At 41.9% G+C, this 17,766-nt stretch overlaps 2 protein-coding genes across 4 annotated transcripts; both read right to left on the bottom strand.

The window, feature by feature from the left end:
* Positions 1-832: 832 nt before the first annotated feature.
* LOC135106330 (enhancer of split mbeta protein-like) lies at positions 833-4,661 on the bottom strand. The gene is made up of 5 exons (XM_064015244.1): positions 2,280-4,661; positions 2,008-2,118; positions 1,771-1,922; positions 1,545-1,630; positions 833-1,444 (listed from the first exon to the last, which is right to left on the bottom strand). The coding sequence occupies exons 2-5, from the start codon at positions 2,050-2,052 to the stop codon at positions 1,014-1,016; spliced, it is 714 nt and encodes a 237-aa protein (XP_063871314.1). The 5' UTR covers positions 2,053-2,118; positions 2,280-4,661; the 3' UTR covers positions 833-1,013.
* Positions 4,662-8,294: 3,633 nt separating this feature from the next.
* LOC135106329 (palmitoyltransferase ZDHHC6-like) lies at positions 8,295-15,286 on the bottom strand. Of its 3 annotated transcripts, none has more exons than XM_064015241.1 (10): positions 15,102-15,286; positions 13,412-13,501; positions 12,961-13,142; positions 12,596-12,680; positions 12,178-12,341; positions 11,810-11,944; positions 11,338-11,469; positions 10,793-10,873; positions 10,474-10,661; positions 8,295-9,862 (listed from the first exon to the last, which is right to left on the bottom strand). In XM_064015241.1, the coding sequence occupies exons 2-10, from the start codon at positions 13,464-13,466 to the stop codon at positions 9,685-9,687; spliced, it is 1,200 nt and encodes a 399-aa protein (XP_063871311.1). In that variant the 5' UTR covers positions 13,467-13,501; positions 15,102-15,286; the 3' UTR covers positions 8,295-9,684. The 3 variants fall into 3 exon arrangements, with proteins under 3 accessions (XP_063871311.1, XP_063871312.1, XP_063871313.1); XM_064015242.1 differs by having other exon boundaries at positions 15,077-15,217; XM_064015243.1 differs by lacking the exon at positions 15,102-15,286 and adding an exon at positions 14,276-14,296.
* Between the last annotated feature and the right edge of the window lie 2,480 nt (positions 15,287-17,766).

The following is a 17,766-nucleotide window of genomic DNA, read 5'->3' as shown; positions in this document are numbered from 1 at the left end:
TGAGCGAGATATCCATCTGTACTTTCAACACTCGTGAGCCATATCTTGCCCGTGCCTAATTCGCTGTAAGATCACAAAGATTTTTTTTCTTTTATCGACAATATATCTACCATTCACATACACATTTTAAAAGAATGACTAAACGCCACATACTGGAATCGTGCCACCACCACACCTGCCACAGCCTCCCACACCTCAGGACACTTGGCCTGTGGGTCACAACATGAAAACACTAACTTGCTGTATTGTCCGTCACATGGATACCAATAAGTGCGTTTCCCATGCCTTTCACAGCACAAGCAAGCTACCGTGCCCACGACAATTCATGAGGAAATAGTTGGCTTACCTCACAGCTGGCAGAACATAAGGAGTACCCAAGGAGACTTGCCCCTCAGCCTTGCGGTCAACATCTCTGCTTCTGCGTCTGCTGCTGTTTTGGTGTGACGTCATCCTTCACATGCCTCCCGCAAGTAGCCCGTCATTTTTTCTTCTTCTCTATCTTCATCTCTGATACATCCTCTCTCTCATATCGATTTTTTTTTTGTGTATAGAATAGACTGATTATACATCACATATCAACAGTTCCAAGTTCCAATGAATAAAGAACAAAACTATAAACAGTAGAATTTTACTGAATCTACTATTACAATACGTATGAAATACATATCCAATAACACTTACCACGAACAGTGGTGCACTGCAGGAAATATGCATACGTACAATGGTATATCAAAGGGAACTATATTGACAATGTCAGCAAATAAAAATAATTGACTAGCCTAACAATCATCACGCTTTCCTTTTTTTGTGGCCGATTAATGTGGTGTGTGTATTAGGTAGAAAATGTAAGTCTAAAATGACAATAATATGCATTATCATCCTAAGATGATAATGCATATTACCGCTCATCACAAGCCTCGATTCATTCAACGACCGCTGTGGCAGCGGTGAGGCATTATCACATCCGGCAATCCGCTTTGTAATCTAAAAAGGAACACGCTCGCATGTTGCGATCACCAAGGTCTCCAGAAACAGGTCCGGGATGGAGTCCTGAGACTCTTTTTCCAGTGCACGTTGGCGTACGGCGCACGGGAGGACGGAGCGAGATTAGGAAGACAAGGACTCTGAGGTGGAGTCACCTCCTTAGTGTCGGGGTGGGATTCCGGAGATTTCTCCACTGTGAGGCGGAGCGGGTTGGCACTCTCTGGGACAGTGTTGGGTCTTTCCGACACAGGGACAGGAGTGTTCGGGCCCGTGGTCACTTTGACCCAGCCTGCAGATGGGTGGCTACCCCGTGAGGCAGTGCTAAATGGGGTCATATGGAAGTGGTGACGCAGCCTGGCGGCCATGTGGGGCTGGAGTGCGGCGGTGCGCCCCAAAAACCTCATCACCTCCTCCTGGCACCGGCGATAACCCTCCCGGAACTGCTGGCGGTCGCCGTCCCCTGTAGGAGTAGACCTGCTTAGGGTGCTGCCTCTCCCCTGGCAGTGCTGGGTTAGTGCTGCATCACATAGCAATGCAGAATAAACATCTGCCAGACTCACCTGGGTGGTGAGCGGCCAGACGCCGCAGGTGGGCCACCGTCAGTTCCAGCACCACCACCTTCTCCAGCCGCTGCCACGCGCCTCGCCTGCGTGAGATGAACAGTGGCGAATTTCAGACAAATTAATGGTGACTACGACTCTCAATACAATATTAATGGAACAAACACATTGCATTCAATACAGAATGCAATTTTTCAATTGACTTTATGAGTTTATTCAAACTTACTTGGGCGTGAGGGCGAGGTGGTGGAGGTGCGGGGGCGTGCAGGGGACCGGAGGGAGAGGGGCGGCACCTCCCTCCATCAGCAGCAATCGCAGCCTCTCCACCGCCACCGCCATGCGGGCCCGCCGCCGCCGCTCCGCTTCAGGCTTTTTCACCTGCAGGAAGAGAGTCTCAGAAGTGTGGCAGCGAGGATTCTGAACACACGCAGGACTAGTGAGAGGACAGGTGCTTTGTACTAACCTTCCGTAGCCTTGCACGACCCCCCGTCGAGTAGTGAGGCGCCATGGTGTCAGATTCACGAATCCCGGTGCTGACAGATGCTTACACTCCCGTCACTAACGCCGGGAAAACCTGACAAGACATCTCACTAGCACACCAGATGCGTAAAACAACGAGAACATGACAATTATCACCATACAGTTTCATTACTGGTACTAACTGATCTTGATAAACAAAGCAGGAAATCCTAAAACACTGCCAATCAGGGCACGAGGGCACTCCAGGGTGCTTACCTGCAAGAGTCGTGTAGTAGCCAGAGATGACGAGTTAATCAGCGTGCGCCCCGTGTCCACTCTCTGCCATGGTGCATTTCACACTGCCTCGCCCCGCCCACCGCCTTGCCACGCTACTCCTCCACGCCCGCACCTATTACCTCACCTACTCACCCAGCCCTGCACCTCCCTCCCAGTAATGTCATTTGTTGCTCGGTGCCGCAGACGGTCCTGGGAAGGCTGCACGGTGGTACTAGACACGATGGATGTGTTTCTCGCTTTAATGGCTGATAAACAGCTGCTGGAACGTATATTAGAGTCACATCCCAAAGGACATCCCGACGACACCGCCTCAGGATTGATAAGATGACTATAAATTCCATTTTCTGCAGTCTTGACTATCATTTACACGGCGCCATTATGTTCTGAATTGTCACACAGCCTAAAACACCCACACGAACATGGCCCATCTGTCACGCAGCATCCGCAGCGATGGTAAGTTTGATTCTCACCATTCACACTCATGACTTTTCGTTACATTTCGTTTGATTTTCTTCTCTTTATTGTCACAGCCTAAAACTTACACAAATTAGGTTGAGTAATTAATAGTTGCTAGAGTAAAGCCAGAACTACTGATCTAAAGGTTCGTAACTTCCCGTGCTTTGCCGTTTTAATTATCTCACCCACTTTTGGACCTCGTTAGTCAGCTGCCCGAGCCAATGAGCTTATAGAAAACCATGACGTTACGCGGCAGCAAGCGAGCACTTCGTGTAATCGCGATGATTCACGTCTGGATCGCCCCTTCGACCCCCATTACTCAGAGTGGGCGGGACGACCCGATGAGACAGGTGACATCCGCCGCCTCACCTTGCTCTGCGCAACAATTCTCCGCCGTTTTGCTAATAAAGAGTGATTTGAAGTCTAAAATAAGTGAACTTGTAAAAACATCACTAAGTCGTGTTCAATGGCATATTTTCACCCCTGGACTACAGACCAGAAAGCTGAAATCCACCGCGAACACTCGTTGATCCCTGGTTTATATCAGCATGGCGTTAGCCTCGCGTATCGTCACCTCTACGCTCAGTCCTCAAGTGTGTGCTTGATGACTCCGCGAGAGATTATAGAAAGCGCAAAAAGTGTGAGAGCGTTATCTACGCTTGAGACCCAGTTAAGCTAAGTGGACATTAAACATTTATTGCTCTGAAAATTATGTATCAAGGCGTGGAGGACATTATCATAACTTATGGCGATACAACAACCAGTTTCCGAGCCTGGGCAACTGACAGTAAATTGTGACTATAATCTTAAGCTCAGTGAGGAGAATAGGAGTCATCTTGTGAAGCAGAGGAGGAGAAGCTAAAGGGACATACAACATAACACAAATCAATGAACAAAAAAATAAAGAATATAACAGTGTAAGGCAACAACACAGCAGCAGCCCAGACGCGGCTCCTGCAAGACGGCCGTGCCCAGATAATCGCTGCGGTAGGGGGAGATAATTAGGGACGTGACAGACCCACTAAGTTACCTGGTGGGACGGAAGATGCCTGTCACACCGTAAAACTCATCTGCGCCCTTCCCCACTCCCTTCCAGCCTCCCAGTTGTAATAATGCAGCGAGATACATGCTGGGCGGGCGGGCTGCAGGGCTGGCCGGGGTGGGCTACATGGTAAAAGCGCCATCAGTCGAGGGAACAGTGATAAAATAAGCATGACCAAGAGGGAGGTCCAGCAAAGCAAGGACCGAGGTAAGTGTCACCAGGAGCAATGCAGCTGGGCCGTGTGGAGGGGCAATGCTATTTCTGGCGGGCGTCATCGCAAGGGCGCGGCATAACTCATCCAGACAGCCGTGGCGGGATGGATTTGACATAATACGGCGTGACGGCCTGCTCGCCAAGGACAGCGCCAGACGGAGGTCCGCCGCCGCATCTCGACACCCAGGATTATTCTCCTCCACAAAACAACTGACGCAGGAGTGAAACAGCAGAGAATAAGTTATGACAGTTCTCTCGTGAACGTGAAGGTGTTGCAAACCGTACAAGAAGCCCAGTGAAGCGAGAAGCAAGTGACGCACGCGGTGATGAGCGAGACGCGGCGAGCACCACCACAAATACACTGAGCAATGACTCAAGACAATTATCCATTTTCAACACTTCGTCTTTTCCTCCCGCCACCCGTGCGCTCCTCCCTCTATCCCTCATCTCCTGTCTACTTTCCACAAGGTGCTGCAACTCATAATGGTTCCTTCTGGAGATGCAAAAGTTGATAACAGATACACGAGATGAGGTGATAAATGTGTATATTTACTCAGCGCATCCATTCCTCGGTAACAAATCCGTCAAATCAGCGTGTAAGTAAATAATGCATTATCCTCACTTCCCTCTGAGAGTTGGCAGGAACCCATTCACTGACGCCCGACTCGTCACAGACACGACTATTTATATTAATGGAGGAAAACGAGACCAAGTATATATATATATATATATATATATATATATATATATATATATATATATATATATATATATATATATATATATATATATATATATATTGCGGAGGATGAAGCGGGCAGCACAGGCGCTGCGGCTGGCTCCTACCCTGCCTCAAGGCCTGGATGGACAGATCCTCCCCAGCCGCGGGGTCTGCGCTGCCTGCCTCCTGTCCACCCTTATGACCTGGGCTGACAATACTACACGTATGTGCGCACACGTGTGTGTGTGTTCATATATATATATATATATATATATATATATATATATATATATATATATATATATATATATATATATATATATATATATATATATATATATATATATATATATATATATATATATATATATATATATATATATATATATATATATATATATATGAAGCTTAAAAAAAAATGAGCAGCAGCCATGTGCATTAAAGCAGGCTAAGACTGGTGTTTCCTATGGCCTCTACCTGTACATTTTGGTAAGTAATAGACTAGACACTAAGTCTGTGTAAGCATAATCAGACCTTGACTATGTGTCTCTTACTAATCTATTTTACCATCATTAATCTTTATTAATAAAGACGGTTTTGGAGTAAGTGTTTTCATGTCTTCATATGTTTATTTCTTAGTAAAAAAGTTACATTTATTAACTACTCAAGCATAGATATGTACAAGTGTAATAAAATAAATAATAAAAGAAAATAAATAAATCCAGAAAAATATACACCATTCAGATTATGTCAAGATGATATATGCAGATAGCTATTTGATTGTCAAAAAATGACATTAATGAATTACAAAGCGAGGCTAGAGAGAACTCGACAAGACACAGCACGGTCTTCCCAGGCTCAGCAGCGGCAGCAGCACCACACCACGGCACGTACAACATTACCAGCCTGCTTCTGACACTTCCATGAGAGGACACAGTAGTTTGAAACACAATATCATCACAATGCTCCTCTAAGTCATGTTACAAACAACACACAAGTTCTTTGGTGACTAGACTAATATCAAGTGAATTGGGTTATTTATTTATTTATTTTTTGCTACAACAGCTGTCTCCTGAAGGCTGACCATCACAGACAAATAAGAAAAGAATGTGGAGAAAAAAGTCCCATGACTTACCTGCATGTGGCATTGCAACGACCAGGGGTTAGTAATAACTGTTGGCAGCCTTGTTTGCAGAGAAGGAATGTCTGTTTGGTGCTGCATATGGGTAACATTTACACTTCTTGCTTCCACTTTACATTTTCTCCTGAATTACATTTGTGCATATGAATTCAACTTGTTACATATTACAGTAAGTGGGAAAAATGATGAACACTGATTTCCTAACACCACCAACATTGCTGCCTCAAATTGCGCAATACTCCTTGACCTTTTCACTGTGTGACTACTTTGAAGAGATTTCTCTCCTTGATAATAACTATATTTTATATTCTACATTCAATTAATTCAAAATTCTTCCTTTCTTAAAAAAAGAATAAATAAATAAAAAATAAAATAAATAATAATAATAATAAAAATAAATAAATAAATAAAAAAAAAAATAAAAGAAACTACTTGGTGATGAGCAACTGTATCCACAAGATTTAGAGACAACACACTTCCACAAGTGGCCAAGACCAAACACACAAGTGACCAAAGGACAAACACGCACGTGCTCCACTCATCCACAAACGGCTTGGATTCAAATCAAAGCACACACCGAATCTGAATGTATTGCACTAAAATTTCTCCAAAGCTGTTGCCTTTGTCAGCACCAGGAAATGCTTCGAATCAACTTCTTTGCTCTACAGAGATTCAAACTTGTTGGTAAAACAGTACCGAGTAAAAACACTTCAGGGTGGAATTGTTAATGTTAACATCTTCTTTCATAAGCCACTTCCTGCACAAAACACTAAAGCTATATGACAAGAAACTACAAGTAGCAGTAGTTCACCATTTCTAAAAAATGGTTGCAGAAGATAAGTAGTACATCTGACCACAGTAAGCCCACATAATATCTTGTTGGTGAAAATTGTCCACTACAATCCATTCAAATGGTGCCCAACTAATGGCATGACAAACTGGACTGTAACAGGTGTGGGTGACGTGTGTGTGTGTGTGTGTGTGTGTGTGTATTATAAATATGAGATGCAGATGTTTCAGAGCACCTACATGAAACAAGAGCCCTGAAGATAAAGCCTGGTTTCCAAGATGTTTACATAGACAATGTGAGATAAAGGACCAGCCAACACCAGCACCATTCTGGAAACTAGGAATTCCTCTAAGCAATGCTCTCACCCTCATTAAGAAAGGGATGGAGATATTTCGGGACATGACCATGGTCAAGGAGGCACCGGCAGGCTTAAGTAAGTCACTGGAGGCAGTGCAAACCCTCCTAGCCAAACAAAGCTGGATCCTTCACAGATGTCCTGTGCAATCAATGGCATCTCATGACACAGAACCCTCAAGCCAGTGTGATAAGATAGGAAAGCACCATTCATCCTCAGTCCTCTATTCTTATAATTCATCCTTATATAAATTCATTCTTCTACTGTGATCTATTGAAATAAATTCAAAACATCTCAAAGTGCATATATAACTCAAATAGGAAAGTCCACTTCCATCCTAATTTAGGAGCATAAGAATATGGGTAGATTCATCTTGAGGTCATGATTGGTATGAACACCATTGGCACAGTAATGAATTTACAATAAGCCCTCCATATAACATGCCTCAATATGAATGAAGACTACAAGATCTTCACTGTGTAAGGGAAACCATGTCTGGGACAGGCAACAGGTTTGTGGCAACTACTGAACCAACAGTGCACAACTGCCATGTGTTCAGTTCTTGGTTTTGTGTCTTTGCCAGTGCATATACTACTTTTCAACATCTTCCTGCAAGTTTTTCCTATGCTGTATCTTTCCAGCAGTACTTCAGGAACATCCAAGCATAAGAACACAAGGACACCCAAGCACATTCTATTCCTCAACCAGAGAAGTACTACCAAAATGAGGCACTTCCTAAAGAGAGGCAAAAATGAAGGAGATAAGAACTGTCATCACTTGCCTTCAATTGGAAGGGATGTTTAAACTATCTGTGTGAAAAAGTTTTGCCTCAAAATTGAAATGTCCATAAAGGTAATATCATTGCCATGTCACCTGTGTCTTTGATTCCATTCAGGAGTGAGGCAACAATCTGTGTGGAGCACAAGTGGCTCAAGTATCACCTCTCCTCTTGAGGCAGCCAATCAGTGCATTCCTTGTATTTCAGGAGTAAAGCAAAGACTAGCTGAGACTCCTCAGCAAAGTTGCCAACTTCATTTTTTTTTTCATCTCATTTTATTATCTTTTTTTGCTGCTTTCCTGACTCCTCTAGGAAGCAGCTCGACTTAAGGACCTCACAATTTCCAGAAGTCATGCATACTCGTACATCTATACCCTACTATTTCATGTGCTTTTTTTTTTTTTACAATTTCATTCATTATATATATATATATATATATATATATATATATATATATATATATATATATATATATATATATATATATATATAAGATCCTGAGTAGAAGGCAACAGAGTGAGAGGGAAGATCACAAAACAGATAGGTACAGTCAAGGAAACATTGGGTCATAGGGACCTAAAAATCCAGGAGTGTGAAAGGCATGCATGAGATAGAGTACGTTGGTGCAATAGGTATAAAGGAGTGATGCAAGGCTGTGGGACCTAAAACACCACAAAACAGATAAGGTAAACCATTAGCACTGGGGCCTGACTGCTGCAGAATCTTAAGTTAACAGGTATAGTGTTGCCTACCAATTGTTTGTTATATTGAGGACTTACTGTAATACAAATTGAACTTGTGTTTTGCACTTCCCTATCTTAATTTATTCCAAAAGCATTTGAATGCAGAATTTGGCACTTAAACCCAAGCTCAGATAATAATTCCACTTCTAAAAGTGAATGTGAGCAAGACTGCTTTCTTGAGCATGAAATAGATCCCAAATTTTTGTTCTAAATTACAGAGAACGACTATTTCCCCAAACACTCTATCTGACATTTCAGTCTGAAACATTTACACCAAAAAAGAGGGTCACCACTAAATGCATTTCATACAAACAGGTGGTAACCTGAGGATCATTAATGATCAACAACAAGTACCCACTTCAGGAACTAATACAAACCTGCAAGGTTTTCACAGGCCTCAAGTGACCAGCATGTTCCAAAAGATTACAACCATCTTTTAAGCTGCACAATGTTGATATCATTAGAATTAATATTATTATTTAGGAGACATTTCAACAAGTTGGAAAGAGGAGTGGTGATGATGGTACCAACTAAAGTCTGGGTCTTTGAAGACCTGTCATTTCCTATGAAGAAAACCACAGCACAAAACTTGAGGAAAACCCAAACTTTAGTTTGTATTTTCCTCACACGAATCCTTCCAGTATTAAATATAATTTTTCATCACTATTACTAGTAATTCTATTAGTATATAGAGAGGATGGCTCAAACATCTACCATATTATGTATTCTAACACTTACAATGATCAGTTAGGTTTCTCATGTAATACACTCACTTGGAATCATGGCCTCTGGCTTATGGACTAGCACCTGAGCCATTTGATTTGCAGGAAAATTCCAAGAGATGCTGCTTATGCTACCATGTTATCACACGTGACTGTGCTATGGTGCTAGAAAACAGCGTAATCTTAGAAAGTTACAATCAGTGACTAACCCACTTCCCATGACAATATGAAGTGGAGAAATCATCAACTAGTCAAATATGACAACTGACCAAAAAATAAAGTCCATTCTTCTGATCACCCACAGTCTAAAGTGAAATTCATTTGAAATGTTCATCATGCATGAAAATTACAAAACACTCAGTTGATTACAAAATAGTTGTATAATACTTTCATTGTCCCTCAACTTGATATTCACTGAATTTATCACCTTTTCTTCTTACTTTCTACAGGTGAATCCTGCACTGGTCTGTTTGTGTCTGTGGGAGGGTTGTCTGAGTCACTCTCTGTGCTGAGGATCTGGACGGCACAACAGCGAGGGAACCAACCTCGGTGTCGCTCAGCTTTGCTTGAGCCGCTGGTGCGTTCCCCATACAACCAGTACCTGCACAAAATCACTTCATTAGACTTGGTTAACCAATGACCACTGTACTTCTAAACAGTCTGTTTATAATGATGCATAAAAAATCAGTGTGGCTATGCAAACTGAGGGACTAGCTTTTCTCTTCAGCCAATCATTAGTGCAGTGACGGGTGAAGTGTACAGCAGCTTGGCAGGGAAAGGAACAATCTATCCCTACATCACACCCCTATTTTGGTAATAAGTGAAGACTACTGGATATCCTTGGATATCCAGTAGTCTTGAGTCCTGAAATTTGTTATTTGAAGTGACTGCTTCCCGTTAAAATGTAATGATCCACAGCTCATAAAAGGAAATAATGTTTCTGAATTAATAACGATTAATTTTAAAGTGAAATTGAATAATTGTATTTAATGCAAGAACAGAATCTGAGTTCCAGCTACTAGACAATCCTTTTGGCTGATAAATTGTTCTGAGTCTCAATAATGTTATTAGATTTTTCCATTCTTAAAAATATCCAGTATCTAAAAACATGTTCACATGTATAAACACCTAACACTAAATCAAGAGTAATATGATAATAGCAATATCACTGTACATTTAGATAATGAATAAAGGAAAACATTGAGGACTGACTTTTTCCAGCGAGTAACAGCCACAATGTCGCCCAGCTGCAAGGAGATCCTGGGCTCATCAGTGCAGGGTGGGTGGCAGCACACACCCAGGCCCTTGGTGCAGGGGAACCACCAGCCTGAGTAACTCTGCACCACCTGGTACTCACGACACCGAGCACGCTTCTCAGCCTTCTGCTCCAGTTGCTCAATCTAAACACACAAGGAAAGACAAGTGTAGATGAGATGGAAGAATTCAAATATCCTGAGCAGCTGTGTTGTGCAGATTTGCAACACTAACATTCCAAGTAAAAATGTCAGGCAAAAGCAGGAACAGCACTTACAGTGAGAGTGTACTGGTGACACTCAGTCCGCACCAGCCACATGATGCCGTCACCTATAGGCTCACATGAGAAGTTGATGACCTGAGGGAGACAGGTTGGAAAAATGAGGTGAGCAGTCAGGTCATGAGCGATAGGAAAAATGTCCACACCATAAACACCATAAAAATTTCCCCAAAACAAGAAGTAAAAAAAGAAAAAAGAAAAGAAAAATTATCATGAAACATTAAAGAATTTCTATCTACCTACATGGTAAAAGGATAGCTGAAACAAGACATTATGCCTTGTTACAGTTATATAAAAAATATAGCAAAAGTGATTCCACACCCCCTCACACTGTCCCCACCAGTTGCCCTTTACAATACAGTGGGTGTATACTCCCAATAAGGCCACAGTGTGTGCAGCCAGACTGTTCCCTCCACCACAGAGGGAAAACTATTCAACAAAGCAAAGCTACATGATCCATAGTGAATTTACAAAAATCTTTCTCATTCTAATTCTCTATAAAGTATCACAATGACATATACAAATACAGGTAGCCTTTGTACCTGCTTAAAGTTATTCCAGCACCCAAGGTTGTACGGATAGATGAAGGGCTGGTCCATCATTCCCCGGCGATGCACAGCCTTCTCCAGGATCCAGTCTTCTATGGCTGTTCTGTTCCGTAATATTGCCCGGAGCTGTGTTGGATTTGGAAAGGGGTACAAAATGTAAGCATCCAAAATAAAGTGGTTTCAGTAGGACAGATTCACAAACTACATGAAAATGACACTGAGATCCAAACACTGTTATTACTATCAGTCTATATGATTCCACCGCAGGACAGTGTTCCCAGAATGGCTAGGGGAAGGTTAAGCCATAAACTGATCAATGTTGGGTTAAAATATCTTGGTGGGGTTGCATCACTGCAAGATCACAACTCTGTGGGTTATATCATGTATCTATTCTTTGCTAAGTGAACAAATGCTATTACGTGAAGGCAGTACTACCAAAATGTCTCCGCATGGTTAGTAAACTCACCTGGAAGTAGAGAAGCATGCCAACAGCCAGCACCACACCAATGGCCAAGCCCAACACGAACATACACATCACCATCCCCCAGAGGCTCATGTACACGATGGGCTCCCTCCCAGTGCCATAATAGATGTACCATGTCTGTAATGATGGAAGCAATAGCTGTGTGGACAAGCATAAACCCTCAAAGCTTAGTAAAACATTACTGTACTTGTATTTTACTTTCTCTTGACCAAACACTTAGATATCAAACCAACTTTTTTATTTTCATATGACTAAAAAAGGCATAACTAGTAGTAAAAAAGACATTATAAGGCATTCTGTATTTCAAGTAGAAAAACTGAAAGGTGTAAATTTTGAGATGATGGACTCACTCTGTGTATTGCGTGGTATATTGAGAGGGACAACACCACAGATGCCTGTGCACATCCCAGGACAGCAAAGAGCAGGAAGAAGGTAAAGGAGCAGTGGTTTTTGTGGCCGACACAGTTATTGATCCAGGGACAGTGGTGGTCCATCTTCATCACACAACGTCCACCTGCAACGACACAGAACAAAGGTGTGTGATACTTTGCCAGCAGGTCATCAAGAAGCACACAATAGCTTTCTTTTTAAAATTCAAATAATGCTGCAAGTCATGTTTATTATGTGATGGAAAAAAATTATGAAGAGATTACTGTGTTTTCAATGACTGCATATCTATAACTGTCCATTAAAAACCCTGAAACGTATATAAGTAACAAATTGTAAGTGGACAAGTATTTTCCCTTTAGGTGTGTATTGTTTACTTACATTTGCGGCAGTGGTGAGTGCGGGGAGCCTTGTAGCCCTCACAGGTGCCACAGAACTGAAGGAACTGCTTATCTTCTGCCTTCTCCTGCAACATCAAAAAAACTGTGTTGATGGGATGCATTTGCTAAAATTAAGAAAACAGCAAATTGCAACTCAGATTGGTGTACCTACAGGCCATAGCTGTCACTTGTGGTTTGTTACACCATACCCTGACCACAACACCTATGTTCTGGAGTATGTAATTAAGCAAGGAACCAGGTGAGTAAATGGCCCATCAATGGTGAATCAACATCACTAATAAATGAAGACACTAGTATATGCAAATATGTGCAGAATCAAAGAAGTATGCTACAGCAAACACTTACAGGCTCCCACTTGAGGGGCATTGTGCCAGGCCCAGTGAACATTGCATGGAGGAAGCAGTACAGGGTGAGGACAGCACAGCTCATGAAGGTGAAGAAGAGCACACTGCTGCCCCAGGACTCATGGGGAGGCCACCATTGGGAGAGGCAGCTCACAGTGGCAAATGTTACTGACTTGATGATACCTGCAATAATTTGGGCCTGATTTACCAGTAATTGTAAGACTCCAAGTTTTGATTATATTTATACTGTCTACCTATTAACTTTGACCTACAGGTCAAAGTTCATGAAACTTTTGCAAGCATGATTTACATTTATGTATGTAGTAATTATTATATGTCCATATTTTTCCTGAGCTGTCAGACTGTTCAGTAATGAAACTATCAAGCAGAAACTAGATCACAATTCACTACTAGTGCAAACTCTATCAGTGGTCAAGGTGTGTAAGCCTCACCAAGAGCGATCAGTGGCCCCCAGTGGCAGAATCGCTTCAGAGGTCCGACACACATGATGTCTGCTCCCTTGTCAGCCTATATTTGGAATCCTTGAAAAGGAGAAAAATGTCAATCACTTGTGTATTGCAAATGAAATATTACTTTTATGACTAAACTAAGCATAAGAATTTGAGATTTACAGAGATAAATGTTAAAATAAAGAATGGTGATTGCCATAAAATGGCAAAGAAATTAATCATGTAACTTTGGACTTACTGCTTTATCTCTTACTGATTGTAATCAAAACATAAAGCACTAAGTCCAAGGCCACATGAGAATAACACATTCTGTACAGAAATAACAGTAAGATCAAAGCATAAATGTTCCACTGTCAATTTAGAAAATATTGTACTTTGGGCCTTTGGGAGACTAAACAGGCTACATGATAACCTTTTGGTGTTAAAGTAATGTCTTACATGTAAACATCTAAAGCCTCTCAGTCTAAACACCTTTTGGCCTAAATTATGAATGATGAGTCACTTTGTCTAAATGATCACCTAAACCAAAAATGAGTGAAATCTCTTAAAGTCCAAGTATCTTTTAAATTAAATAAAAACAGCTAAGCCTTACAGCTTCAGTATTTGTTGGCATAAACTAACACTGGACAAAACTCATTACAGGCTACAATGAAAATAGCCAAAATGTTTTATGGTTTAACTGAAAACCAGCTGAAACATCATATAACGAAAAAATCTCATAGCCAAAACTATAAATGGCTAAAACATTGTAACATGGAAAAAATCTCACAGCCTAAACTAAAATAAGCTAAAATCTCTTATGAAAGATGACCAAAATGCCTCACAACCTTACCACTACTCACTCACTATGGTACTGCTGGCTCAATACGATTACTGACAAAAGGCCTCTTCATCTGGCTTGACTGTGAGAAGTTGTAATAGTGGAATAGATCTGCACTGTGATATGACAAAAGTTTCAGACAGCATGCCCTTCCTGATATAACTCTCCCAATTTAACAAGGCCTGGGTTTAGCACTGAGCTGCACTGGCTTGTGTACTCAGTGGTTGGGGAACTGGAGTGGGCAGGTACTTGAGAAAAACCCTGATTACTAGTTGGGATTAAAATTTGAGACACCTGGCACTGTAAACAGATGCCCAACTACCAGTGACCAAAAAAAAACCACAGCTTCATGGTCCCAAAACTCTCCTAACAGCCACATAACAACACAACAACCATTTTAACAATATTCCAACAAACACTAAACCTCCTAATTGCCACATACCAACATCTTAACAACCATTCATCCTTATAACTGCCACTTAGCAATATCCCAACAACCATTTCACTTCTTAACTGCTGCATAACGATATCCCCACAATTATTAGGCTCTTAATTCCCACATAACAATCACTTAATCTCATACGCGCCACATAACACCCTAACAACCATTTAAACTCTAAACTACCACGTGAACAACATCCTTACAATCACTTAACCACTAAACTACCATAAATATATCCTCCAAGCTCCCAACAACCACTTGAATGTATCCTAACAGTAACGCATTCAGAGCACTCCCAGGTCAAACCCACCACCACACACAAGCTCCAGTAGGAAGAAACTCGCTAAGGACAGCTCATCAAAACAATTCCCTAAGAGGCACTCACTGAAATACAATTGATCCCAACTCACGTAAAATTTCTTCCCCCGCCTGTGGGCCCGAGAACCGACCGGGCTGCTTCTATACGCCACTGGGCTGTAACGTGGTGCAGGGGCGTGTGGTTAAGGGTGGGCGGCTTTCAGAACAGCGACGCTCCTTGCTGACAGGCTTCTTCTCCCCGGCACCTCTCTCCCCGAGCCGCCATCACCAGTCCTATGACGTCACGCATTGTTGACACCGCCCACGAGCCTAAACCATCCGACAAGCCTAAATAGTCTTGTATTTCCATATATTCTACTCCTACATTTTATTTAAAAATCAAGGAAAAAATAGTTGGATGAAAATGAGATAACATCAGCGTTTCCATCTTATAAGTTGGTCAGGTTAAGTTTAGATTAACTTGGTTCATTCATTTCATTGCTAATCCCTTCACTGATCAGAAAAAGTCATATTTTTTGGCATAAATAAACAGTCACTCGGAATTTGTAGGCTAGGGTTATTAAAAAAACACACAAATAGTTATCTCACGTTAAGGCTATTTTTCTATTTACAGGTGCTAAATAATAGTTTCCAAGTTAGTGGTTTTCTCGTTGAAGCTTCGAGCAGCATTTAGTTGCCGTGCTTCAGTGATTTTAAGTAGATATGTGCACGGTCCTTAAGAGAGAGAGAGAGAGAGAGAGAGAGAATGGAAGGAACACAGACAGATTAATTGGTATACGTAGATACATAGATACACAGATAGATAAACAGCTCAAGACAGATAGGTAGATATACACAGATAGAGAGACAAACCTCTATGTACCAGCATCTTCACCGCTGACGCCATCTTCGGAACACCGCGGCCACCAATAAGGTAACCAAACCATCTCACAGTCGCCGTTGGTTGGTTGGTTGGTCGGTGGTTCGTTCCCCTTGCGTTGACAGCACGGCACGAGGGCTCCAATCTCCGCTACGATCTTGATACTTGAACAGAGAAACAAGCCAAGGTCTAAATAGATAGTTAAAAAAAAAAAAAAAAAAAAAAGTAGATCGAAATAGGTAGATAGGTATAAACAGACAGTAGGTATAAACATATAGATTGATAAATGGATAGATAGATAGACAACTAGATACACATTCAAATCTAAATTGAGAGATGGTGATAGATAGATAGGTATGCAGAAACAGATATATAGAGATAGACAGATAGATAGATAGATAGATAGATAGATAAACGGGCAGACAAACATATAGAAAAAGAAGTTACGGACAGATTAACAGATAGATGTATGAACAGACAGACAGACAGACAGACAGACAAAATAGAATAATGAATGAATAAAGAACATAAACCAGTATAAAACTTTAACATGTGTGCAGAGAAAGAGAGAGAGAGAGAGAGATGAAGTAAAATCGCATAAACACACACACACACACACACACACACACACACACACACACACACACACACACACACACACACACACACACACACATAAACGAGGAAACGAAGACTTCCCAGGAGACAAAGCAGGTTGGGTCGCACAGAAGCATTGTCCTGACAGCTCCTGCAGACTCCACAAACTTACACACGACCCACCACTGTTTCGCCCTCCACACTCCACGCTAGGCGACGCAGGTGAAGGAGACATCGCACTGGCCAACACTCAGTGGTAAGCAGCAAAGACTGTATAAGAAGTCAGGTGCAGATAGTACTTAGAGATAACACTTAAATAACACTATAGTAATGTTCCTTTTAATCTGACATGTGACTCTTGAGGTACTGGTATTTTTAGTACATTTTTTTGGTACTGATATTTTTTTGGTACATTTTTTTCTTTCTGTGAATATCTAGGAGTGAAGTGGTGGCTATTTTTTTTTTCTTTCTAGTTTTTGAATTAAGCAAGATAGAGAGGCTGAGAAGGTTCAAATCGTCGCTAATTCTCCCACATTCTCTGATTGTCTTGTACTGCGGCAAACTAGCGCGTAAACGCCTCTATATTCTCAAACCAGGGTATAACCAGAGTAAAGCCCCGGTCCCACACTGGCGAATATTGATGGCGACTCCGCTGCGACTTCCTGAACGGCAAGACTCTACTGTGAATATGTTGCGACTCTCATGCCTTGCGAACGTGCCACGAACGCGCTGCAAACCTGCTGCGAACGTGTTGTGACTGTGTTGCGCATCAGTTGACCAGGCATCTCATGGTGGTGGGCAACACACTGCTCATAAAATTCTTTACCCAGGAGGTGAAGGTGCCACTGCCACTTCGTACTTAAGCTCGTGGTCTTGTTACCGAGCAGCCACAATTAACGAGCTCAGAGTGTGCCATAATGACATCCTCAAAAGGCTACTCGGGCAGCCAAGATGGACCAGTTAATCCCTGACCTTCGCTGGGCATGCCCTGAGACGTCTTGGCAGCACACGCAGAAACCCGCGTTCAGTATGATGGGTAGGGTGGATAAGTAAGGCAACTCCATCATCACCTCCGTTGGGAATAACTGTGGGCATGAGGGGAAACCCATCCACCGGCAGTGGCAGAGGCTGAGGCTGCTCTGTCACCTGTAGTAAGGTCCGCAATACAGTAGTGTGTAGTGAAGTCCATAAGAATAAAGTTAACTTTTCTTTGTTCTATACTGCAAGATGTGCCTGATCCAGAAATAAATATATTATTATTATTATTATTATGATCATTATTATTATTTACGACACGAAGG

Source organism: Scylla paramamosain, chromosome 13, assembly GCF_035594125.1.
Source record: "Scylla paramamosain isolate STU-SP2022 chromosome 13, ASM3559412v1, whole genome shotgun sequence".
Taxonomy (NCBI): Eukaryota; Metazoa; Arthropoda; class Malacostraca; order Decapoda; family Portunidae; genus Scylla; species Scylla paramamosain.
Note: the sequence above shows the minus strand (reverse complement) of the source record. Positions and strands in the feature narration are given on the sequence as shown.

What these genes read in the sequence shown, in the direction of transcription:
- LOC135106330 (XM_064015244.1), bottom strand. Translation starts at nt 2,052, where the DNA reads ATGGCGCCTCACTACTCGACGGGGGGTCGTGCAAGGCTACGGAAG. An exon ending in CACCTCGCCCTCACGCCCAA is followed by an intron (nt 1,631 to 1,770) that starts GTAAGTTTGAAT and finishes CATCTCACGCAG; the next exon opens with GCGAGGCGCGTGGCAGCGGC. An exon ending in TCTGGCCGCTCACCACCCAG is followed by an intron (nt 1,445 to 1,544) that starts GTGAGTCTGGCA and finishes CTACTCCTACAG; the next exon opens with GGGACGGCGACCGCCAGCAG.
- LOC135106329 (XM_064015241.1), bottom strand. Translation starts at nt 13,466, where the DNA reads ATGTGTGTCGGACCTCTGAAGCGATTCTGCCACTGGGGGCCACTGATC. An exon ending in TATACCACGCAATACACAGA is followed by an intron (nt 11,945 to 12,177) that starts GTGAGTCCATCA and finishes CCATCATTACAG; the next exon opens with ACATGGTACATCTATTATGG. An exon ending in GCTGTTACTCGCTGGAAAAA is followed by an intron (nt 9,863 to 10,473) that starts GTCAGTCCTCAA and finishes GATTTTGTGCAG; the next exon opens with GTACTGGTTGTATGGGGAAC.